The sequence below is a fragment of the Denticeps clupeoides genome, chromosome 2 (assembly GCF_900700375.1).
Source record: "Denticeps clupeoides chromosome 2, fDenClu1.1, whole genome shotgun sequence".
NCBI lineage: Eukaryota > Metazoa > Chordata > Actinopteri > Clupeiformes > Denticipitidae > Denticeps > Denticeps clupeoides.
Window position 1 is genome coordinate 35,898,849 of NC_041708.1, and position 23,984 is coordinate 35,922,832.

The following is a 23,984-nucleotide window of genomic DNA, read 5'->3' on the forward strand; positions in this document are numbered from 1 at the left end:
GCCAAGAAAAGGTGTCAAGAAAGGCAGAAAAAAATCAAGGACAGACTGATACTCTGCAAAAACGTACAGGGATTGGAATGCTGAAGACTGGGGTAAATATAAATGATAACTAATAAGTGGCTCAGGGAACAAGCCATTGAAATTTTGGGCCTTAATCCAACTTGTGGTCAATTCTCAAGAGGCGGGTGGACAAACAAAAACCCACAAATTCTGACATACTCCAAGCGGTGATTATGAAGGATCGGGTCGGCATCAGTCAGGATCTGGCCCAGAAGTTGATTGACAGCATGTCAGGGTGAATTCTGCAATTCAGGTCTTGGGGAAAAAAAAGGGCCAACATGCAAATATCGACTCTTTGCATAAGACTGATGTTAATTGTCAGTAAAAATATTTGAATGCTTGTAATTTCGCCTTCAATACACCACAGAAACAACTGACTAAAAAAAAATCTTAAAACACAGAAGCAGCCAACCAGTGCTTGTGTCATTCCCACAACTTGTGGCCATGACTGCACACCATGTCTCTGACTTCCCAGTGACAGTGAGTCCCAGCACGGGACTCTAGCTTCAACATGACACACTGGGCCATCGTGCACAACACTGTGTAGTGCTCGGTGTGTGTATACTGTACACAGCCACGCCACACCAAACTTGTGGGTAACAAACTCGCCTGTGAATCGGAAGACCACAGCCGCAGGTTCAAACCAGACATACTACCATCGTGTCCCTGAGCAAGACACAGTACGTAGAACTCCAGCACTTTCACCTTCTATCACTCTGGACTCTTTCACTCATTTGCACACCTTCACCCTACCAGTTACACATATTTTATGTTAAAGGTGTAAAAGTGTAATATTTGGTTATGTTTGCAATATTTGCATATCGGTTCATTGTATACTTGCAACATTTGCAATTCTGTGGTCTGTACAGTCACAAAAAGCATTTCACTGCATATCATTTAACCCGGAGTGTCTGCCGGGGGTGGACTGTCCCTGTAACTTCTGATTGTAAGTCGCTCTGGATAAGGGTGTCTGGTAAACGCTGTAAATGTAAATGATTGTAGGGTCACTCTAGATAAGGGCATCTGATAAATGCCTTGAATGTAAATGTCTCTGTAAGACACCTAAAACGAAGAAACGCGTGCAAACGAGACTCAAGTTGTCCAAAATAATAAATGGTCCGCCGGCCTGGACACCTCGAACTTTCTCCCTTGTTCCAGGGAGCGGCTTCCTGTCACTAGAGGGCGCTGTTCCCCCTGCGCCGCTCGGCCCGCGTGTTTATTATGGTTTTTTTTTTCTTTTTTTTTTTTTCTTCCCTCCTCCTTTTCATCCCTGAAATGCGAGTCCCGTGACCGGCTGCCTGGAACTTCGCGCCCCGGCGCCTGGACGCTCCTCTCCGTCCACCGAGCTCTCCCCGCGGCGCGGGTCCAGTTATAACCGAGAGCCGCGTCGCCGCAGCCGGCTGGAGGAGCCGGGCCGAGTCCGCGGAAACGGGGTAAGCGCGTCCCGTTCAACTCCCCCCTCCCCGCCCCGAACTCGAGCCTCGCCGACGGCGAAAACTTCACGTTTTCTGCCCGAACGTCATTATCGGGAGGGCCGGGCGCCGTGTTCCGGTGCGGCTCCTCTTCTCTTTTCTTTTCCTGAAGCCGCATTCCTGACTTTATTAATCATTTCCGCGAAGACGCGTCGTTGTGTATTCGCAGATTTGACGCCACTCGCCGTTAAACGAAAGCGGGTTCGACCGAGAACAGACACGAACAGTTGTAAACTTAAAAGAGAAAAAAAAAAACCCCATTGTAGTAATGTTACGTAACGTGTTTAAGGAGGGGGGAAAAGTAAGGGAGTAAATGAAAGGCATGTTATGAAATAGGATCTGGTTCCATTGGGCCGGGGGGACCTACAGAAGACTGAAATCGGAGTGATTTTTGCAGGGACGGAGAACTGACTCGAGAAGGCGCTTGCACCTGTTTAACAACAAGGGTCACCTCTTCAGACCCAATTGTCAGTGCTGTGTGTGGCTTTTTCACTCGTGTTCCTTTCATTGTTCTTCTGGAAAAGCCACTTGCCTCGCTTGCCTTGACATCGACCCCAGGCACCGAGGGGAACGACCGTCCATGGAAATCCTCTGGTTCCTACATGCTTGGGGCCTCGTGTGGTTCCTGGTTGTTGGCGTGACGTCGAGTTGCCCGGGGACAGTTGGCTGATTGTGTGCCGTCGCCTCCGACAGGCTGTGCTGCGAGTGGTGGCGTGGTCGGCCATCGCCGCTTTGGGGGTCGCAGCAGGGATGGAGCCTTATTGAAGCGTTTCGTCACGCTCCCTGCGTTGAAGTCTGTCCCCAGACTTCTCTGTTTCACTTCTGTCGGCCAGTGTGACTCAAGCGCGAAGCCGTGACTTAATCGGACTCGAGCTCGTGCTCCCCGCGCAGATTCGCAGCACTTCCGTTTCGGCCCACGGCGACTTTGGGGCGTCGGCGGCGCGGCTGGTGCGTTCTGGCCTGACGAACAGTTGCACAGAGGATGTTGTCTGTAAATGAACTTCTCGCTTGGTGGTGTTTTGCGGTCAATAAAAGTGAAACACCGCTTTGCCGCTCCACCTTAAAGTGAAGTGATTGTCACACGTGATACGCAGCAGCACAGCACACGGTGCACACAGTGAAATTTGTCCTCTGCATTTAACCCATCACCCTGAGTGAGCAGTGGGCGGCCATGACAGGCGCCCGGGGAGCAGTGTGTGGGGACGGTGCTTTGCTCAGTGGCACCTCAGTGGCACCTTCTGATTACGGACCCGCTTTCTTAACCACTAGGCCACCACTGCCCCTTATGCATTGACCCTCCGACGGGGGTACAGCGGGCTGCCAAAGTCAAAAGATAGAATTTAAAAATAAAATAAGGCATTTGGTTAATATTGCCAAGATTTGTCAGGCTGAATTGTAGAGAATGAGGAAGCGAAACCGCTCTTCTTTAAAAGTGTGTATAATGCTTTTACCACGAGGACCTCATTAGAGGTCACCATTTTTTTTTTAAGGTCCCACAGCCACCTGGTTTGGCAACCGGAAGCGTCTCTAAAAAAAAAAAATTACCGGCACCCTGACATTAGAGGAAGGCAAATGTCACCCGCCCGGAGTGTGTGTTTTGGCGGCAACAAAAAGCGTAAGGGCACCGTGTCAGAGAGAATGTGCCGTTTCTCGTCCTCCCTCCGTTTTGCTGGTAATGGGGGAGAGTGGTGAGGAGGAGGAGGAAGGAGGAGCCCCGCTGTGGACACCCTGATTATTGACCGCAGTTGGCGACTCGCTGTAGTCACAGCAAGTCCAACTGAGTGTATTTGCATCATCATGATATGAATCACACACACACACACACCATATATATATATATATATAGGGTGGTAGTAGCCTGGTGGGTAACACACTCGCCTATGAACCAGAAGACCCAGGTTCAAATCCTGAGCAAGACACTTAACCCGAAGTTGCTCCAGGGAGACTGTCCCTGTAACTACTGATTGTAAGCCGCTTTGGATAAGGGCGTCTGATAAATGCTGTAAATGTAAATATATATGTATATATTAATATTTACTCTCCCACAGCGCAGTGCTATGATGGGTATTGGCAGACGTCTCTGTGAGCCATCATCCCGAAGCCCCGAGTGCTGAAGAGCTGATCGTTTCGCTCCTCCGTGCTGCCAACCTGTCAGACCCCCGAGGATGGAGGAGCCATCCAGCTGCCCCAATGTCAGCATTCCCTGCCACAATGAGCAGAGGGACAAGAAGAAGCGCTACACTGTGAGTACCACTTACAGCTCACGCCAAGGCTTTTTTTTGTTTTTTTTTTAAATAAGGTGTGTCCATTGAGGATTATTTACCACTTATTTATCCATCGTTGAAGGTTTACAAAGTGATGGTCACTGTTGGAAGGCAGGAGTGGTTTGTCTTCAGAAGATATGCCGAATTTGATAAACTGTACAATACGGTAAGTCTAGGCCTTAGATCATTTCTGCTGGATAAGGGCAAGCCTGTGGTGTTGGTGGAGCTTGTAAAACTTGAAAAGCTGTTTGTCTGGAGTAGACTGCGTTACAACTGTGTTTGCATAGCTAAGAGGAAACATGCAGATGATTGAAATGCGTTTCAGAATGGATAAAATTAGCTGCCTGTGCATTAGTTGTTTTGGAACATTTGTTTACCCAGGGATAATAGTCTTTTAGCACTCGGGGTGCCATGTCTTTCTTAAAGGTCCCATGACACAAAACCTTTTTTTAGGTCTTAGTGGTCCCCTAATACTGTATCTGAAGTCTCTTCCTGAAATTCAGCCTTGGTGCAGAATTACATCCACCTCGAGCCAGTCCCACAATTAGTTTTCCCCATGACGTGCTGTCTGTCTAGCTTTACATGATAATGAGGAGGAGACAGGGGTGATGGTAGCCTAGCGGGTAACACACTCGCCCGTGAACCAGGAGACCCAGGTTCAAATCCCACTTGCTACCATTGTGTCCCTGAGCAAGACACTTAACTCTTGAGTGTCTCCAGGGGGGACTGTCCCTGTAACTACTGATTGTAAGTCGCTCTGGATAAGGACGTCTGGTAAATGCTGTAAATGTAAATTTAAATGTAGACAGGAGGAGAGTGTAGACAGGTGAGGAGGAGAGTGGCCTATAGAAGTGAGCGGGCTTTCGTGGAAATAACATCATCAACACTGTTCACCAACCACAATGTTTGTTACAAACAGGAAGTAATGTCTGTGCTTTTTCCAGAAAAAAATAAAATTTACCCACTGGTTAATTTTTCACATGACTGAACAACAAAAAAAAAATATTTCTGTGTTGGTTTCTACATCCAATCACAGAGCAACTGCAATGCTTCGCATGTTCGCAAGCCATGACAGTTGGTGGAGCTCAGGGGAGAGGGGTGAAAAGCATGAGAAAGGGGATGTATCCTGTCCCCGTATGACATCATAAGGGGCCAAATTCCAGATGCGGCCATCTGAGCTGTCACTCGTTGAACAGTGAAGCAGAATTTGCACCTATCTCCATTTCTCGCCGCTTAAAGGGTTAGTCTGGCAAAAAAAGGAGAGATTAGATCAGCTGATACCTGTCTGTGGATGGCTGTCTGATAGCAGACTCCGAAAAGCAGCAGAGAGCTACATGGAGTTTTGTTTGTCTATGTGTATCATGTTAGGGAATTGCATTACAATACAATAAAGTTTCCTTTTTTCCCCCGCAGTTGAGGAAACAGTTTCCCTCTTTGAACTTGAAGATTCCTGCCAAGAGAATATTTGGGGACAATTTTGATCCAGGTATGACACATGTTGGATTTATGGGTGAATTTATTCTCAATGAGAAACTGTATAATCATGTAAATTCATGTTGACACTATTGGTTAAATGAACAAATACATCAGGACCAAATACTGGAAGGTATTTTTGTTTACAGTGATGAAAACAGAATGGAAATTGCTACAAAAACCAGAAACATATTCTGATTTCTGTCATGTTTATTGCTCCCCGACCAGCGCACATGCCACTTAAATGTTTCTCATGTGGCCAGCCCATTCTTTTTAATGGAGTTATACCAGCTAATGTTATTCCTCTTAGCTTTGTACGTTTACAGCAGTTTAATATTTTGTGGATGGATAATGGCTTCGGAAAACATGCAGAGGATTTGTTAAATGTAAGACCTATATATTTTTAAGGAAATTGGCAGAAATTACCGCTTGGTTGGTGTATAATAGCCCGTTTGGTTTCCCCTGCTGAGGCGTTCTGTGGGTGTTCAGAATGTCAAGTGAGGAGCATCAAAATGACATTGTGGGTTTTTGTCAGTGCCAGCTTGCTTTATTTTTAAGAGCTATGCAGATTGAAAAAAAAATCTATATTACTGTAGATATCCAGACCTTAATATACAGTGAGTAGAATGCATGTCCACATGGAGCATTACATATTCATTCATAAAGTTTAGAAGGTAGGTTCTACGCTGAGAACAGACGCCTTTTGTTTAACTGCCAGGATGTAGTACAGTAATTTGTTTAACTGGGTGGAAATCAGGTCTTGTGAGTTCGACGGATTAGAGGTCACTCTAAATGTTTTTTTTTTTTTTTAATGTAGGTATATTTTTACATTATTTTAATAGTTTTAATAAATCAGATTGGGGTTGAGATCAGGTGGCTTTGGATAAGAGCAGTTGTAGTTTTTAGGTATTGAATGCATAGTGAATGCATAGTGAATTTTTTTATAGATTTTTTTTTTATTCTGGTAATTGACTGACTAAAGATGATTTTAATGATACATTTGTTTCCACATAAGAATTCATAAAGCAAAGAAGAACAGGGTTACATGAGTTCATTCAGCGGATTGTAACTCATCCCCAGCTCACCAACCAGTAAGTACATTTTTCTGACAATGTGATTCGTGCATATTAAATTAAATATGACATGTTTGCATGAAATGCGGCAAGGCTGAATACAGCATGTTCTAAAATGAAATGCAAATGAACAATCACGTGCCAAATGGACCAATGTTAAGTGAGGCTGAAATACAGATTTAATAGTTATTTTTCTTTAATTATGAAAATCAAACTTGTTGTGGCCCTACTCTTCTGTTTGAAAATATCTGTACAAATATCTGTACAAATAGATAAATCTATACAGCAATTGTTTCTTTTTCTTCCTTTATCATTCAGAAAATAATTCAGTATGTTTTGGTGTGCAGCCTGTGGAGACATGGCCTGCAACTATAAAAACTTGACACGACTATTTACAAAAATGTAAATAGTGGTTAATGGAGTTAAACAGGAATGATGACACATTTTAACAACCATAGAAATTGTCAAATGATAGGTTAGTCATAAGCTAATGCATTAGTGAGTAAGAGGACACAGTACATATACTGCATGTTTTGCTTTGGGTGTAAATAATATTGTCACTTATTGTGTTAATATAAATGGTAATTAGAACCAGTTATCAGAAGTAAAAATTGGGCCTATATCTCCTGCCCCAGTGGCTTGTGCTACAGCTTCCCATATACCAGCCCAAATAACTAATTTTCTACTTTCTCAGCCAGACCTCTAACCTGTGTGGGTTTTTTTTTTTTTTTTTAAATATTGAAATTCACAGTCCTGATGTTAGAGATTTCCTGCAGATGGACAAACACAAAAACCTCTCGGATGCCTCTGAAGATGAGGATGAAAAGGTTTGTATAGCCTTGGCATTCTGTTGCTTGAGAACATTCATGAAAACAACATTAACTTGTCCACTGTAAATTTCTCACTTTTATTAAAATTGATCATCTTAATAAGTTATAAACCAATTTTTTTTTTTCATCAGAATGGTTCTACCTCCAGAAACATTAACTTGGGACCATCTGGAAATCCACAGTAAGATACACATTCATCTGCAGTAGTTGTAGTTGTATTATAAACCCAAATATGTTTGCACATTTGGCAATGTGAAAAGCTTCTTGTTCTTTTCTTTTTAAGTGCAAAACCCACAGACTTTGACTTTCTTAAAGTCATCGGGAAAGGAAGCTTTGGAAAGGTATGAACAGAACATTGCTTTCTGTACCAAGCATTGTATGGCACCAGCAGAAACAATAAACAATCTGTAGTCTCTGTGAGGTTAGTGGTACAGTTTAACTTCTGGTTTTGACAGTTGTGATTCCGTTTGGGAAATGAGACCAGAACAACAGAGAGAAGCTTTGATATTCATACCACTTATTCAGTGGCGCTGGAGCAGAAGTCGGAATCGCTGTAAACCCACCACACTTTCTCTCATGTTCAGGTTCTCCTTGCAAAGCGGAAGCAGGACGGAAAGTATTATGCTATCAAAGTCTTGCAAAAAAGGGTCATTTTGAACAGAAGAGAGGTAAATATGGGTTTCTCTTTTTGAAATGCCATTTGTTAATAATTGTATTTTATTTTATTTTTTTTCATGGTCACTTCTCCTTTCAACCCTTTTTTTTTTTTTTTTTTTGTGGGTGGGCAGCAAAAACACATCATGGCGGAGCGCAACGTGCTGCTAAAAAATGTGAAGCACCCCTTCCTGGTTGGATTACATTATTCCTTTCAGACAAAAGACAAGTTGTACTTTGTCTTAGATTTCGTCAATGGCGGAGAAGTGAGTACTTTCACACTTGTGGAGTCTACGTTGGCTGGGTGTGTCATATAGGCAAGGCAGCTCTGGCATAAGAGAACACAGGAAGCATTCTGCCTATTACCCTCACAAATGTATGGCATCTGGCCGCTTATTCATTTTAAAACCCCAATTTCCTGCGGAGGGTGCATACAGCTCTGTCTGTGCTGTAACAGATAAACAGATTAGAATGCATGAGGAAAAAGGCACAGGACAGTGGGGCAGGAGGGGTAAGGAAGTGGACTCATAACCGGAAGGTCCCGGGTTCAAGTCCCAAACCGCCAAGGTGCTACTGAGGTCGCCTTGAGCAGAGTACCATCCCGACACACTGCTCCCCAGGCGCCTTTTCATTGCTTCTCACTGCTTACTAAGGGTGATTGGTTAAATGCAGAGGACACATTTTGTTGTGTGTTGTAGAGTTCCACAATGACAGTCACTTTGCTTTCACTTCAGTTAGCTCATTAGCAAAGCTCATTTCCCATGGTTCACACATTAGGCTTTTTCCTTTTTAAAATTCTTTTGAAATCCTCAGTGAGAACAATCACCAGTTCTGACAAAATTTGAATAAATACATTCTAACCACAGCATCACAGCATAACCACAGCAAGATTGCTCAGCATCTTACATTTCTCTATGAAAATATACATTAGCAGTGAACTGTGTCCATATGTACTTATTTTTACAAGACTGGATATCACTATATTTCCACCGCATGGTAATGTGCATAAACATAAGGGGTTTTAATCTCTGTGGTTCCAGCTTTTCTTTCATCTCCAAAAAGAACGGATATTTCCCGAGACCAGAGCAAAGTTCTACATCGCAGAGATGGCCAGTGCCTTGGGATATCTTCATTCTTTAAACATTGTTTACAGGTCGGCACAGCTTTTCCTTGACGCACATAGAATTGGTTTACACATAAATATTGCAAATGTTTATAATACAATGAAGCCTTTGTTGTAGATTTTAGAGTTTCTGTAAATAAAAAAGCATGTATCTTTCATTATGACATTAGTACTGATGGTGGCATAATTATATGTTCTACAACAGAACATGTTCATTAATGTGAAAAGATATTGGAGCTTGTCTCTCAAATATCTTTTAAAAGTTTAAGATTTTGCCACTTGGAGAATTTATCGAATAGGGAGAGTATATCACCAGACAGCCTTTTCATCATAATCAACTTTTTTCCAGTAAAAATATAGCTTTGTTAATAAATCTGCAAAAATATCAACAATACTCTGTTTTTCTGCCAAGTGCTTTCTGTACATTAATGAGGTAAAAAAAAATTCACTTGGCTGAAATTTAACAAAGAGTGGAAAAAAATGTATGGGGTCTGAACACTTTCTGTACCCACTGTATGTATGTGTGTGTGTGTGTGGTGTGTGTGTGTGTGTGTGTGTGTGTGTGTGTGTGTGTGTATATATATATATATATATATATATATATATATATATATATATATAATCACACACACATATTAATAGATATTTAAATAGATAAATTGATATTTAATAATATATTACTGTGTGCATTGTGCACCATTAAAAGTTTATGGTGAGATTCACACTCATGGTAGTGCATGCTTAATTTTAGGCCTTTCACCTAAATGTCAGATCTGCTTTTCTTGAGGCATTGTATTATACTGAAGGTATACAATACCTTGCCTTCTAGGGATCTGAAACCTGAGAATATCCTCCTGGACTACCAAGTAAGTAAGGTTGTTATGTAGTTTCTTCTTTCAGTTCATGTTTTTGTACAGGTCTGATTACAACGAAATGTTTCTATCCCACGCCCAACAAAACTTTAGTTCCCTTAAACATGAAATCAGTCGGTTCTGACTGTGTCTGTAGGCCTGTGTTTTGAGAGGACTGACAAATAAGATAAAGAGGTAGAGTACCATCCAAACCCCAACACTGCGCAGCCAAGTCAAATGTTTCCCCTCTGGTAGGGGTCTCCTTTGTTTTTGAGAATAGGTTGATTTGAAGAAAAGCCATGAAAAATATATCTGTCTTACAGGGACACATAGTCTTAACTGACTTTGGATTGTGCAAGGAAGGGATTTCCCAAGCTGATACCACCACCACATTTTGTGGGACGCCTGAGGTAAGATTTGAGATTTTCCTCATACTCCTTTATCATACTCTTCCTATATTTTGAATGCTTAGATTGTTGTGCAATATAATGTTCTCCAAGCACAATCCCAGTGAACTGCAGGTTTTTAGATCAGCACAAGCGTAGTAATACAATAGTACTATTTTAATGACATTAATAAGGACACTGTTGATCTTGACAGTATCTTGCACCAGAAGTACTGAGGAAACAACCCTATGACAACACCGTGGACTGGTGGTGTCTGGGGTCTGTGCTGTATGAAATGATATATGGGCTGGTGAGTTTTTTGTAATTACGTTTGCTCTTATGCTTTTACATCTCAGAGTGTTATTAGCACTAGTGTTCATAATTTACATTCACTTCTGACTGGCTGTGTTAATAATTCTCAACAATTTGCTTATATCTTGTTAAGCCGCCATTCTACAGCAGGGACACGCATGAGATGTATGACAACATACTCCACAAAGATCTGCTGATGCGTCCTGGCGCATCCACGGTTGCATGGTCAATTCTTCAGGACCTTTTGGAAAAGGACCATACCAGAAGGTTGGGCTACAGAGATGACTTTGTGAGTAATTATTTAGTCAGTACAGCACATCCTGGCTACAGTCCTTGGGACTACAGACTGGTTTATTGTGGAGTCTTTCCCCCAATTAAGCTTCATTCAGCTCGGAGTAAGTCATGTATTCATTTTGCAGAATGAGGTCAAAAGTCATGCGTTTTTTGCTTCCATCAACTGGGATGACCTTGTGCAGAAAAAGATACCACCTCCCTTCAATCCAAGTGTGGTAAATAATTGTTTTATGCTTGCTTATTTAGATTAAAATGAGCATATAATTGATCAAAATGTATCAAGATCTGTGAGATGAGAGCTTATGGTTGAAATCACAGCTAAAGCACAAGCAGAGAACTGACACTCTTTGTCAGTAAGAAGCTCCTCAGTTTCTGAACAATCACATTCTGTTTCATTCCTGCATTCTTTTTGCATTCATTGGTCCAGCTTTTTTTTTTTTGCTCACTATGGGTGATTGGTTAAATGCAGAGGACACTTTTTTTGTGTGTGAGTGTAGGCATGTGCAAATGTTTTCTTTGGACTGTATGCATTGCCACCTGTAGGGCTTCTAATTAGGTTTGTGGTCACAGGTTAGAAAAACTAGACAACTGTTCATTGTTTAATTTCTGATCCAGGCCGATCGGCTTCCAATACAGCACATAAAAGTTGTAAACGTGCAATAACTTCCGCCTTTTTGTTTCTTGCAGGAGTCTCCATATGACATTTCAAACTTTGACCCAGAGTTCACAGAAGAAATGGTCCCAAACTCAGTATGCCACACCACTGAGCACACCATTGTCAATGCTAGTGTCATGGACGCTGATGATGCCTTTTTGGGATTTTCTTACGCACCACCATCAGACGACTCTTTCCTATACAAGAACTAGTCAGTTTAATATTCTAAACTGAACAAGCTCTAAAAAGTGCTCAGTACAATTGCTTTTGTTATTTGGTCATTTGGACAAAAGGGAAGAATCCTTTTTGGTGGATGGATCACCTGAGAACATAATAAATGAACGAGTTGATATGCAGGGTGTTAGCAAAAAAAAAATATATTTTTTTTTTTCCCAAATAACAGACTTATTTTTTACTATATGATATATATTTTGCATAGCAATTTTTAGGCTTTATCCAGATTATTGTCTGTGCTCCTTTAGGCAAATCACCAGTGTTGGAGCAGTAAAATGCCAGTCAGTATGTAATATCAAATGCCTTATTTCTCTTGTACCAAAACTAAATATATTTTATATTATATAGTAGTTTCCATTTGAGTAAGAACTCCATAAGGAATGAATTTAGACATTGTGAAGTTTCTCTCTCTCTCTCTCTTTTAAATCACATTTGTAATGGTGATATATACAGATATATGTATCCCCAACCAAAGCCTGTGCCTGTGGCGCTATATTAATACACCGGGGCTATTTTTAATATTAGGAACACTGAAAAACAGAGGTTTTGCTCTCAGGAAACATTGCATGTGTTGAGTCCTGCGAAAAACCACTTAATTTAATTGTCGCCTTAACTTTTGGATAATGGACAAGCACTTGAATTTGAAGTAAACTGTGGTGAAGTGTGGCTACAATTTTAACATGTATAAAAAGAAAGAACTGGAGCTGTTTTCGACATTGGAAAAATGTTACGAAGTTTGAAAAAAAAAAAAAAAGTTATATCGCATTATCTGTCTGCACTCAATAAACGTGTTTGTGACCCGTCCCGCGCGTTTCATTGTGCCCGACGATGTCGGAGGTTCTGGCGCTTCAGGAGGCCGCCGTTTCCTACTTGGACCGAAGCGGGGGGCTCCTTCGGCTGATCGAGGAGTGCAGGTCGTTCGAAGGTGGGTCTGGGCCGACAGGAAACGAAGGAAACGTGCCGTCAATTTAATTCGGCGAGCCGTGAGGGCCACCGTCTCGGATGTCTGCTGATGCTAATGCTAATGCTAAATTTGGCCTTTTTGTTTGAAAAAAAAAAAAAAAACATTAAACTATTTAGACATCAACTTTGGGGAAATTAAGATTTTTTTTTTTTCTAAAAAATTAATAATGAAATTAAAAAGTCTGCTTCTTTAACAAGGTTAACAATCCCGATCTGCCGCGTAAAGTGAATTAAGGTTCGTGTGGTGGTAGTAGCCTGGTGGGTAACACACTCGCCTATGAACCAGAAGACCCAGGTTCAAATCCCATTTACTACCATTGTGTCCCTGAGCAGGACACTTAACCCTGAGTGTCTCCAGGGGGGGACTGTCCCTGTCACTACTGATTATAAGGGCGTCTGGTAAGTGCTGTAAATGTGAACGTGTGCGTCTCCCGAAGGCTCCCCGCAGAATGAGGCGATCTACCGCTTCCGGTTCCTGATAAACCCCTCTGACCTGATCGACGTGAGCCCGGCCCTGGCCGACCGCGTCCTGCGGGATCCCCTGGCGGCGACGGCGCTCTTTAAGTCCGTAAGTTCGAGGAATTACGCGGCGAGCGTGTTTCCAAAAGAACGCGGTTTTATTTTATTTTATTTCATTTTTCCTGCTCCAGGTCTGTTTTCTGACCATAAAGACACTGTCCCTGATGGACCAGGTACAGACGGAAAATCAGGTGAGCCTTGGTGCCAGCAAAACAATAATCATATTATTCATTATTCGATGCGTGATCTTACTACTGTGAACATATTGACCAGCAATGACCAAGCAAACAGTACAGGCCAAAAGTTTGGACACCTTCTCATTCAATGTGTTTTCTTTATTTTCATGACCATTTATGTTGGTAGATTCTCACTGAAGGCATCAAAACTATGAATGAACACATGTGGAGTTATGAACTTAACAAAAAAGGTGAAATAACTGAAAACATGTTTTATATTCTAATTTCTTTGCTCTGGTTACTGCTTTACACACTCTTGGCATTCTCTCGATGAGCTTCAAGAGGTCGTCACCTGAAATGCTTCTCCAACAGTCTTGAAGGAGTTCCCAGAGGTGTTTAGCACTTGTTGGTCCAGCTCACCCCAAACCATCTGGATTGGGTTCAGGTCCGGTGACTGTGGAGGCCAGGTCTCCACTTTTTATTTAGTACATATCTCCACATGTGTTCATTCATAGTTTTGATGCCTTCAGTGAGAATCTACCAACGTAAATGGTCATGAAGATAAAGACAACATGTTGAATGAGAAGGTGTGTCCAAGCTTTTGCCCTGTGCTGTATGTTACCAGTTTACAAACCATAAAACATTAATCGGTTGTTAAAACGATTTGTGTAGCAAGCAAGTAAATAAGGGCCACGTCTCAACTGGATTGCCAAGAGATAATAAAGGCATTTTAAATCAGCGCCTCTCTTGACTGCCTCCGTTAAAATTATAGCTAAACGTCTTGCAAAAACTCTTATTAGTATCCCAATTTAAGGACGCACTATAATTTTTTTTTAACCCTGGTTAAGGTCAGCGTTGTGCTGAAACTGACACATTTGCCACCATTTCCCAATTACCAACTGAATCTGGATGAATTCCCCCGGAGTGACGGCCACATGCGGCCCTTGGCAATGGAAGGTCTTGTCATAGCCATGACAAGGGTCACTAAATATACGCAGGGGGCGCGGTTCCTCTGTACCGATGAAAACTGCCCGTGCGCAGAAGGTACGGTGACGTCGCCTCAAAGGGCCACGACTCGCTGCATTTTGCCCATTAAATGTGAGCCGTGCCCGGTCTGTAGGCTTTTACCACATCCGAGTGCACATGCCAGGAGCCACAGAATCGGCCACCGTCGGAGGGGACTTCAGCTGCCTGCTGTGCTTCTCCCCGCTTAAAGAGGACGTCAAATCGAGGGTTCTAGGAGGTGAGGCACCTTTCGTGCGCACGGGGACCGCAGTACCGGCCGGGCGCCGAAGATAAACGTGCCGTGTGATCCTTTACCCTTCAGACAAACAGCTGGCCGAGCTGATAGACTTCAAGGCGCTGGACGTGTTGGGAGTCCAGCCCCTTTCCTCCCTTCGGTATCAGTCCGTGACCCTGTTTCTGAGAGGTAATCTTCCGTTCACGCTTCGTATTCTTTATCACAAATAGTACACTTTGAGTTGATTTAAAAGGCCCGCAAGCGTTATTGTGCTGATTATGGTTTCGTGCTCTTGGAGGGAAAGGTTTTCTTCCTTTTTTTTCACGTTGTTAATTTTTGCGGCACAAAACCTCCAAGAGGCCTCAAGTAAATAAACGGCTGAGCTGTCAGCTATGCCCAGTGCCCCCAGTGAGATATTAGGTGTTCCTGTCCCTTCCAATAACATTCTCCAGTCGAGTCTCTGGAGAGCAGTTGTCGATTCTCGGAGCCAGAATTAGCACATTTGGTTGAGCCAGGCTTCTGGCGGAATGAAATACCCTTGGCTCTAGCTGCTCAGCATATATGTTAATAAATGTAAATGTACAGTCATTATTTACTGGGATCTTTTTTCCCTAAGGCGGTTCTGTGTTGTCTTGCAAGTTGCCCGTGTGGAACGATTGTCTTGTTTAGATGAGCTGTGCAACTCCATGAGAATCGGTCAGCGGTACCATGTTGTGGGCATCCCAGCACACGTACACCAGTGGCCCAGCATCACTTGGAGCATAGAGGCCAGCAGCATCCAGCCGTGGATAGCAGAACGTATGGCTCCATTTTCTTCATTTTGTGGCTACTCCGTGGTCCTGATGCCTTCTCCTTTCAGGTCCGTCCAGGGTCAGCAAGAACTTCCAGGTCCTGCACACTGCAAATGCCTGCTCTCCTTGGAGGTTCTCGGCCATCGTGGCCAACTGTTTCGCATCGCAGGTGGTTCCGCCTGGACTTTACAACACCCTGAAGCTGGTTCTGCTGATGAGCCTGGCCCAAACGGGAGAAAAGGACGCCGACGCCCGACACTGTCTGGATGTGCTTGCGCTAACCACCGATACCCTGATCGCAGACAGGTCTGTAAGGAAACTTTACGCGCACACCGCAGTCACGACATTTTAAACGAACCGTCTAATCAGGTTGATGACGTACGGTCTGGGCTTCGCTGAACGGGGCGTTCGACACCAGGCCGTAGGAGAGCTGTTGGCCTCGGTGTCCAGGGACGAGCGTGGTGCAGGGACGGCCAACATCCATGCCGGCTCAGCCCTGCTGGCCACAGGCGGCATTTGCCTGCTGGGGGACCTGAGCAAATACCGGAAGGACAAGATCGACGCGCTGCAGTCAAGTACAGTAAACGTGAAGTGAACTGTGGCGAAGTTGATGTTTTAAGCCGCGGCCGCCCCGCCGATCACCAGCTGGCTTGGCCTCCCCAGGTATGGAGAGCAGGGCCGTGTCCGTGTTCATCCCGGGAAAGAAGTACGGGGAGGATGCCGACCAGCAGCTCTCGCTTCCTCTGCACTGCAACTTCTGGGCGGTGGCCGGTTCTGCCGTTCCCGCCAAGAAATTTGCCAGATTCGACAGTGCGGTGCTGGGCTCAGTGGTGCGTCGGTACTCTTATCTTTGTTCTTAAAAGGGAACGTAGGGACACGTGTGATCTCTGTTATCTATATTTAGAGCATAAATCACGCAGGAAATGAGAACAATACACTCGCCCAAGGAAGGGCTTCATAAACAAGTTCTCGCTAATGGAGTCTTAATTTAGCTATTAAATGAGACAATGGCCCTCGTTTCCCTGAAGGCTTGTTTCAGACCTGGTCTAGCCCTGCACTCAGGCCCGTTACAATGGCCTCTGCTGTTATGTTGTGCGGACTATAATTAAGAGACCCTCTAATCCTGTTTTTAGGAAGTGGCCTCAATTCCTTATCAGGTCCCAGAATCCTTCGGCCTGGTGGTTCAGTGTCGAGAGGCTCTGGAAGACTACCCACTTCTACCGCAGGTTGCGCATGCACTAAAGCAGGCAGTCCAGCCCAGGGAGCCCCTGTACCCAGCATCTATGCAGTTTAGCACACAGGACTACAAAGAGGTAGGATCTGGAAACGGACCTGGCAAGACACTTTTGAGGGTCTCGGTGAGTTTTTTTTTTTGGTGTATTTAAGTGAACGTTGGATGATTAACTCAACTCTCTCCAGCTTTTGGCCCACGCTCAGGGTCTGCAGGTCGAGCTGCGCCCTGAGGCTGAGAGGATAATTCAGGGTTACTACATGGCCAGTCGTCGGCTACGCTCTGACATAGCCCAGTGCTCTTCGGTGTCGGCTACCTCCATCAAACTACTGTACGTATGAAGGACTCGATGTTATTAGAATCCAACGTTGGACGAAGCGTTTGCAGCGGTCTTCTGTTTGAGGCTGAAGTGAAAGTGAACTACTGTCTTGTGGTTGTTTGAACATACTGCCACCAGGTGGTGCCGTTCCGTAATGCATTCACATTGACAACTTGGCCTATTTCCCTCCTCCAAAATGTCAAGGCGGTTCAACATTTGTGCAGCACAGACATTTTTTTTAAGGGAAACCTTTCAGTCTTGTGTCATACCATGTTTAGAGACCAAACAGGGCCATTACAAATGAGCCTAAACTGGTTATAAACACACATGTTCATTTTGTGGCTAATTCCATTAGCATTGCCCTGGCTGAGGCCCACAGCAAACTTAGTCTGAGGACTCAAGTACTGGAGGAGGATGCCGTTATAGCAGTGCTGCTTTGTGAGAATGCAATCACACTAAAGCATGGTAAAAAAATAAAAATACAACATGGAACAGATTATCTATTAGCTACATTATCAGCAATATAAGACCGCTAGTAATGAAACGTTTCCTCGGAACGCAGGGGCCTCGGCACTCGTTATTCCACCCAGTGCGGTGTTTCCATGTGACCTTCGCGACCTGGACTCCCTACACAGACGGGACCTGGCTTTAAAGCAACTCCACCGGCAGATCCTGCAGTTTGTGTTCACATATGCCCCAGCAGGAAGTAGTAACATTATAGAAGAATAGCCATATATACAAGAGGGGCCATGATACAAACTGGCTAGAATGTTTCGAACATATCAGACTAAGTTACATGAAACCATAAGAATGGTAGGTTTCACCCCTTCCTGAAACCAAATGGTGACGTTATGCAGGGTGTGGACAGACATATTTCAAAATAAAGTGTTTAATCAAAAGAAAAGAAACTATTAAGCCTGAATTTCTCCCACTGACCATTCCATTAAGACACCATAAAAACTTTAAATAGTTAAAGTGACCAGACGCTCATCCACTGTGACATTGACACTGACGTTACAGATTAGTGGCAGGCCTCCACCCATTCATCCCAAAACTCGGATCACTGCCAATTTCTCTTGCATCTCTTTAGTAAAAGGCAGATACCAATAACATGAACCTTGCAGAGCGACAAGGTGCCAGAAAACAAAAAAAGCCTGACCGGATGCTGCATCTCGAACTGCTGGCAACTCCCAACTCTGCAGCATTCCTCACAAGTCAAAATCACAAAACCCATGCATGCCTTTAAGGTCTTGAGTTCCTCCCTACTTCCCTGCATAAACCAGGATACATTTTAGTGGTAATCTTGATATGTTCTGCGGAGAGCCCACATGGTCAGGTGGGGCAGTGGCGGCCTAGCGGTTAAGGAAGCGGCCCAGGAATCAGAATCCCGATTCGTATCAAAAGAGTGATGGTTTAAAGCAGAGGACACATTTCATTGAGTCACCGTGTGCTGTGCTGCTTGTGTGACTTCAGTCTGTTGTGTGGATAATTTTTATTCAAAGTATTAGACATAGTTCAGTGTTATTGAAAGAACAGACTTCATGGGGGAGAGAAATTTGTTAACATCTTTAATTGAAAATCTGTCATACATTAAGATACGCAGTGAAATGTTTGACAAAAAAAAAAAAAAAAAAAAAATGTTTGCAGCAGACCTCACCAGCGCAATCTTGAATGTGGACTGAATAGGGCAGTCTTAAGCAAACTACATTTCAGAGACAAGTCAAATTTCAAAAGAGGAAATCAAGGGCCAGAAGACTAATAATGGGAAAATATTGACTTCATTATACAATGAGGAAGACCAAAAACTGAAATGGGAAGGTTGTGTGTGTAAATTTAAGGCTTAACTAAGACCAGATATGATGTACTGGGGTCATGCCCCAAAAATAGTTACTTGCAGGTTAAAGAACCTGCAAATACTTACACGAGACTGGTCTCTCACCTATAAACAAAAGGAAAACCACACTTAAAATAATGAGGTAGGAATGCATAAGCCAGTTTACACCGATTCACTCTCCCACCATGGTCAGACAAAAAATATGGACAAAATAAATAAAATCAGCTACTGCAATTATGCATAAAAACAATAGTGTTTAACCACTTCTGAACACTTACCAATGTTGTCCGTTTCGGAGCAGTTAAAATTACACCAGGAACTAAAAACAAAATATATATAAATATACACACACACACACCAATTTGATATTGAACACACAATCTGAATCTTGCAAGTCACTGATCACCTCAGATATTCACAGAAGTCATCAACCCAAATTGGTCAGATGGGTAAACGGCGAAAATTGTGAAAATCATCATAGTTAAACCAGCAAAAACATTAACTAGTACAACATTATGCAAACTTACCAGGTTTCCCCACAGTTCTGCAGGAAAAAAAAAAAAAAAAAAAAATACGAGCAATTAAATATATCCAACAACTACAGCAGGCATTAAATGGGTGACATCACTTCAGTTACTTAAAACCAGAAAGAAAATAAATAAAATCAATGAATTGGCTTCTCATGCCAGTAGTGAGTGAAAAATAACTGTACTTATTGATCATTGAAAGACTTTAAAGCAACGTTGAATGTAAGGTCGAAGAAGTCATGATAATACCCAAGACAATCACAAAGACAGATGAATTAGAGGTCAAAGGGCACGTGTACTCCAGCCGGCGAGAAGGGCCGGTCACAGCCCCACAACACCCTCACCACGGCCAGTTCGACTCAAGGTCAGGACCTTTACCAAGACTACCCTCTACCAGGGAGCCAAAGTCACGAAGATGATCTCTTAACCAGCCGGCCAAACCACCAAGGGCCAATTTATCACTGAGAATATGGGACACGCCTGTCAGTATGATTTATGGCATTGCTACCGGGACAAGTGCCAGGGTCAATTTCAATTGTGATGCTAATAATGCGCTGATCTACAGCTACTGATTAACAATTAACTAGGATTCGTGTCTTTCAGTAGTTCCAACAAACAGAATGATCCAAAAAGAATAATTAACTGCTAGGACCCAGTCACTTACAGATTCACTACCCCACCATGGTCAGACGGGCAAAAATATGGGGGGGCAATTTTATGCAATTATGCATAAAAACAAGTGTTTAACCACTTCTGAACACTTACCAATGTTGACAGTTTTGAAGCAGTTTAAATTACACCTAAACAAAACAAAAAAATCCATTAGTTTGATATTGCGCACACAATCTGAATCTTTCAAGTCAGTGATCAACTCAGATATTCACAGAAGTCAACAACCCAACTTGGTCAGATGGGTAAACGGCGAAATGTGAAAATCATCATAGTAAAACGGGCAAATACATTAATTAGTACATTATGCACACTTACCAGGTTTCCCCACAATCGTGTGTATCACTGAGAATTCTGCAAAAAAAAAAAATATATATATATATATATACACTAATCGTACTAAAAAGACGAGCAATTAAATATATAGATTTATTACTTATCTAACAAAACATTTTACATTTACAGCATTTATCAGACGCCCTTATCCAAAGCGACTTACAATCAGTAGTTACAGGGACACTGAGGGTTAAGTGTCTTGCTCAGGGACACATTGGTAGTAAGTGGGATTTGAACCTGGGTCTTCTGGTTCATAGGCGAGTGTCTAACCCACTAGGCTACTACCACCTACTAAATGCCACTTCGTCGTGTCAATCATACGCAAAATATGATATGGATATTACAATCCAAAATAACAAAAACGTTCAACTAGTAAAGATGTAAACGTCCATTTGGCTTTAATGCCTAGTGCGTTACGTCCAGATGGCCCGGCGGCAATTGTTTCGGACTAGTAAGGGGTTGCATGACGCACATGGAATTTTTTAGTTTTTAATTAATAAGACCGGTTTAGAGTCGCTGACCCGACTATATTGACGTAGAGATTTAAAGTGAATGCGTTAACGCAGAAAAGGGCGCTCAGCGTGTTAGCATGTCGGCTAACAAACGCGACCACGTGCTACCCTGGAGGTAAACACGTGTTCATTTAGTAAAGTGTATGAAGCTGATCAAATTTAATACCCGCACGACAGGTTTAATAAGTGTTCAAATTTAAAACCTGCACGACCGTCAGCGTTGTTCCAGAACAACTCGGAACATGCGGCCAGACGCATCCACGCCGTTTCATTTCAGCGCCGCGAATGTTTAGCAAACGGAGCAAAATTGCCCTCTTTCTGTAGAGAGGAATCTGGCTGCTAATCACGACCGCACATCATGAAAACAGGACGACGGGTTACCTTCGACTTTCCGCCCGATCGATAACCCCGCGGTCCGAGGAAAGGACGAGATCGGCGCCACGTGGTCTTTTATGCGGGGCTCCTTCGAGGCTGCGCATGCGCAGACGTTCTCCGCGCTTCCGTAAGGAAGTGAAGACTGTAGGCTGGTCATGCAACACGTGGTCATAAAAAAAAAGGTTTTCGAGGCGTAATACAACGCAAGCGATAAATATATACATGCATTTCCACATTAACGTATATACATGATTGCACATCTCATTTTCCAGAGGTGTTCCCTGAACGCATAATTAGCACGACAAAGTTAATCTAAACCATGCCCAACATTTAAATTAAAAACGTAATAAATAAATCCATTCAATTTAAAGTGAAATTGTTCTTTTGGCACAACCAATAGATGCAATAGTAAATCGTGTTAAGGGTTGGTTTATTCATTCATTATAGATACATAGAAGTTACTTCTCAATATTTCTCAGTTTTTCCCGATTAAAAACATTCTTAATCTAAGACATATTTTGTAAAATCCTTTAAATATTCAAAGCAGATACATGTGAAATTTAAGACACAAATGATACATTCCAAACTTTATTGCATAACGTTGACAAATCAAAAATTGTCTGAAGACGTTCGTAGGACATATAAATGTAAAATGTAAATGTATATTCGTTGTAAATAAAGAAAAGGCAATTGCAGACGTGTACGTGTCTTTTCAAAAGAGCTTTATTTCCGAAGATAATAAATCTAAAACACTGTCACGCGAGAGACCGACAAAACGAAGAGGCTTCTGCTGCTATTGTTCCGACCCTGACAGACCACTTCACATGACGAATGTGAACTTATTCACACATGCATTTAGTGCAAACCTTTTAACTGAAAGTGCATAGCCAGCAAGTGAGACCTGGCAGCTCATTACCCTTCAATAACCCGGCATGTACGGAGCTGCGGAACCGGGGGAGAAACAGCCAAACACGACGCACACACACACACACACACACACACACACGACTGCAGCCACTAACGTACACAACGCTCCGTCAGTGTTGACATGGCGGATTACAACGTCCTATCTTACAATTCAGAGAAATCCACTATCCGGCGGCGAGGGCTCCTGGCAGGAGGACCTTCACGTTTGCGAGGAGGAGGAGGAGGAGGAGGTTGATGAAGAAGACGGCGCGCCGTGGTTATCGGCTTGGCTCGAACTGCTCAGGTACTGGCCGGTGGCGCCGATGTACAGTCTGGAGCGCATCGGCCACTTCTGGAACACGAGGGATGAAAAAAGCAACGCAAAGTGTTACCAATTCAGCACGACGCACACGGACATGCGTCTTCGCGCATCTCACTCATTCCACGTGGCGACCTGTATTTAAATAAAAGTTGATTGTTGCGTTATTATTGCTGTATATAGAATAAACGCGACTTGCCTTGACCGGGTGCAGGTACCCGTCGCCCTTCAGGGATCGCAGCGCGTCGGCCGGCCGGCCGGCCTCTCCCTCCCTGGCGCCCTCCTCCTGGAGGGTCCGGGTCAAGTGCGCGATGTAGGTCGTGGCCAGGATCAGCACGTCGAGCTTGGACAGCTTGGTGTCCGGCGGGACGGACGGCAGGGTCCTCTGCAGCTCCAGGAAGGCGTGGCGCAGGGTCTGCACCCGGCTCCTCTCCCGGGCGGCGTTGGCGGCCGCCGGGCGCCCGCGGCCGCCGCCGAGGCCGCCCCCGACGCCGGCCGGGGCAGCCCTGGGGCCGGGACTGGAGCTCGGGCTGGACGCGGGGCTCTCCAGCCTGTCCGGACGGGCCGCCTGCCTTCCGACCATGGGGAGCACTTTTCAGCCTGGAGGGCGACATGCGTCTGCTGTTCGGTCAATTTGACAAGAGGATCTGGGAGTGGGTTTATTCTGGGCCTTAAGTGCCGTAAAAGCATGGATTAGACGATAAGATTCAGAATTTTCTTGATATAATCGGTTTTTACAGCCACATGAAAGTTTGTCCCACTCTCTTAACTAAATCGTAAAATGTCGTGGAATGAGATATTACGAAATAAAAGGTAGTGAAGGATCATCTCCTGGCAGGCGTGTACCTTTTAATCTGCTCCGAAGCGCCGTGTCGTGAACATGAACGCGATGCGACGTCTGACGGCCCCCGGCTCCCGATCCCAGGTTCATAAAAAAATGCAAAAAAAGTAAAAAATAATAATAATAATTCCCAAGCAACAAACGAAAAAAAAAAAAAAAATCCCGAAACCTCGAGGAAGAGTGCGGCGCGTCCGGCGTCCGGCGCTCACCTGAACCGACTCGAATTTATCGGACCCACGGAGAGCCTGACAAGCCCTCCACTCCGGGGCAATTAATCACGGACCCCCCCACCCCCCCAAAAAAAAAAAAAAGTCGGTGGCGGCGCGACTTCGCCCCCTTTCGACGCCAGAGGCGGCATCACTCCCCTCCCCACCAACAAAAAAAACTTCAGAGCACATTACAGTTTGCAGTCATACACACACACACACACACACACACACATATATATATATATAATTTTAAAAAAAATTCTCTCTTTTTTTTTGGACCCCGCACGTCCAACACGAGAAAACAAACGTTCCGTTCCCCCTCTCCTCTCCTCCCCTCCGCTGGCGGCCGGCGGAGTAAGCGGATATCGCCGCGATGTTTCCCCGAGACGCGGCCAATAAATAATTTTTTTTTTTTTTTTTTTTTTTAAAAAGGCCGAACGGCGCAATCAACAGGCGCGGCGCGGGGAAATTCTTGCGCGACCCGCGAATTAATCACGCTGATTCCACAGCGCGCGAAATTAATGAAGGGAATTATT

At 43.8% G+C, this 23,984-nt stretch overlaps 3 protein-coding genes and 1 long non-coding RNA gene across 9 annotated transcripts; 2 read left to right on the plus strand and 2 right to left on the minus strand.

The window, feature by feature from the left end:
- The first annotated feature begins 1,320 nt into the window (after window positions 1-1,320).
- Window positions 1,321-12,484, plus strand: sgk3 (serum/glucocorticoid regulated kinase family member 3). The gene is made up of 17 exons (XM_028960914.1): window positions 1,321-1,493; window positions 3,581-3,775; window positions 3,879-3,962; window positions 5,210-5,282; window positions 6,285-6,360; window positions 7,094-7,169; window positions 7,304-7,353; window positions 7,456-7,513; window positions 7,757-7,840; window positions 7,961-8,092; window positions 8,867-8,979; window positions 9,779-9,815; window positions 10,124-10,210; window positions 10,401-10,496; window positions 10,632-10,787; window positions 10,918-11,007; window positions 11,480-12,484. Exons 2-17 carry the CDS (start codon window positions 3,698-3,700, stop codon window positions 11,657-11,659), a joined length of 1,470 nt encoding a protein of 489 aa, XP_028816747.1. The 5' UTR covers window positions 1,321-1,493; window positions 3,581-3,697; the 3' UTR covers window positions 11,660-12,484.
- Window positions 12,484-17,946, plus strand: mcmdc2 (minichromosome maintenance domain containing 2). 6 transcript variants are annotated; one of them, XM_028960885.1, is made up of 14 exons: window positions 12,484-12,606; window positions 13,082-13,212; window positions 13,295-13,354; window positions 14,188-14,383; window positions 14,460-14,582; window positions 14,667-14,768; window positions 15,219-15,377; window positions 15,439-15,676; window positions 15,740-15,945; window positions 16,034-16,200; window positions 16,504-16,683; window positions 16,790-16,932; window positions 17,276-17,385; window positions 17,483-17,944. In XM_028960885.1, exons 1-14 carry the CDS (start codon window positions 12,510-12,512, stop codon window positions 17,647-17,649), a joined length of 2,079 nt encoding a protein of 692 aa, XP_028816718.1. In that variant the 5' UTR covers window positions 12,484-12,509; the 3' UTR covers window positions 17,650-17,944. The 6 variants fall into 6 exon arrangements, with proteins under 6 accessions (XP_028816718.1, XP_028816705.1, XP_028816712.1 ...); XM_028960872.1 differs by having other exon boundaries at window positions 16,504-16,728; window positions 17,483-17,943; XM_028960879.1 differs by having other exon boundaries at window positions 15,249-15,377; window positions 16,504-16,728; window positions 17,483-17,942.
- Window positions 17,947-18,632: 686 nt separating this feature from the next.
- On the minus strand, window positions 18,633-21,297 carry LOC114768565 (uncharacterized). Its single transcript, XR_003743074.1, has 6 exons — window positions 21,180-21,297; window positions 20,269-20,304; window positions 20,047-20,081; window positions 19,282-19,298; window positions 19,033-19,073; window positions 18,633-18,859 (listed from the first exon to the last, which is right to left on the minus strand). It is a non-coding gene; the product is annotated as an uncharacterized LOC114768565 (long non-coding RNA).
- An 809-nt stretch (window positions 21,298-22,106) lies between these two features.
- On the minus strand, window positions 22,107-22,981 carry tcf24 (transcription factor 24). Its single transcript, XM_028966325.1, has 2 exons — window positions 22,598-22,981; window positions 22,107-22,431 (listed from the first exon to the last, which is right to left on the minus strand). The coding sequence occupies exons 1-2, from the start codon at window positions 22,979-22,981 to the stop codon at window positions 22,300-22,302; spliced, it is 516 nt and encodes a 171-aa protein (XP_028822158.1). The 3' UTR covers window positions 22,107-22,299.
- Between the last annotated feature and the right edge of the window lie 1,003 nt (window positions 22,982-23,984).

Excerpts from the sequence above, each read along its gene's own strand:
- mcmdc2 (XM_028960872.1), top strand. The coding sequence starts at position 12,510 with ATGTCGGAGGTTCTGGCGCTTCAGGAGGCCGCCGTTTCCTACTTGGAC. Across the intron at positions 14,769-15,218 it reads CGTGACCCTGTTTCTGAGAG|TTGCCCGTGTGGAACGATTG; the intron begins GTAATCTTCCGT and ends TTGTCTTGCAAG. Across the intron at positions 16,729-16,789 it reads AGACACTTTTGAGGGTCTCG|CTTTTGGCCCACGCTCAGGG; the intron begins GTGAGTTTTTTT and ends AACTCTCTCCAG.
- sgk3 (XM_028960914.1), top strand. The coding sequence starts at position 3,698 with ATGGAGGAGCCATCCAGCTGCCCCAATGTCAGCATTCCCTGCCACAAT. Across the intron at positions 6,361-7,093 it reads CATCCCCAGCTCACCAACCA|TCCTGATGTTAGAGATTTCC; the intron begins GTAAGTACATTT and ends TGAAATTCACAG. Across the intron at positions 7,514-7,756 it reads GGAAAGGAAGCTTTGGAAAG|GTTCTCCTTGCAAAGCGGAA; the intron begins GTATGAACAGAA and ends TCTCATGTTCAG.
- tcf24 (XM_028966325.1), bottom strand. The coding sequence starts at position 22,981 with ATGGTCGGAAGGCAGGCGGCCCGTCCGGACAGGCTGGAGAGCCCCGCG. Across the intron at positions 22,432-22,597 it reads GGTACCTGCACCCGGTCAAG|AAGTGGCCGATGCGCTCCAG; the intron begins GCAAGTCGCGTT and ends CTCGTGTTCCAG.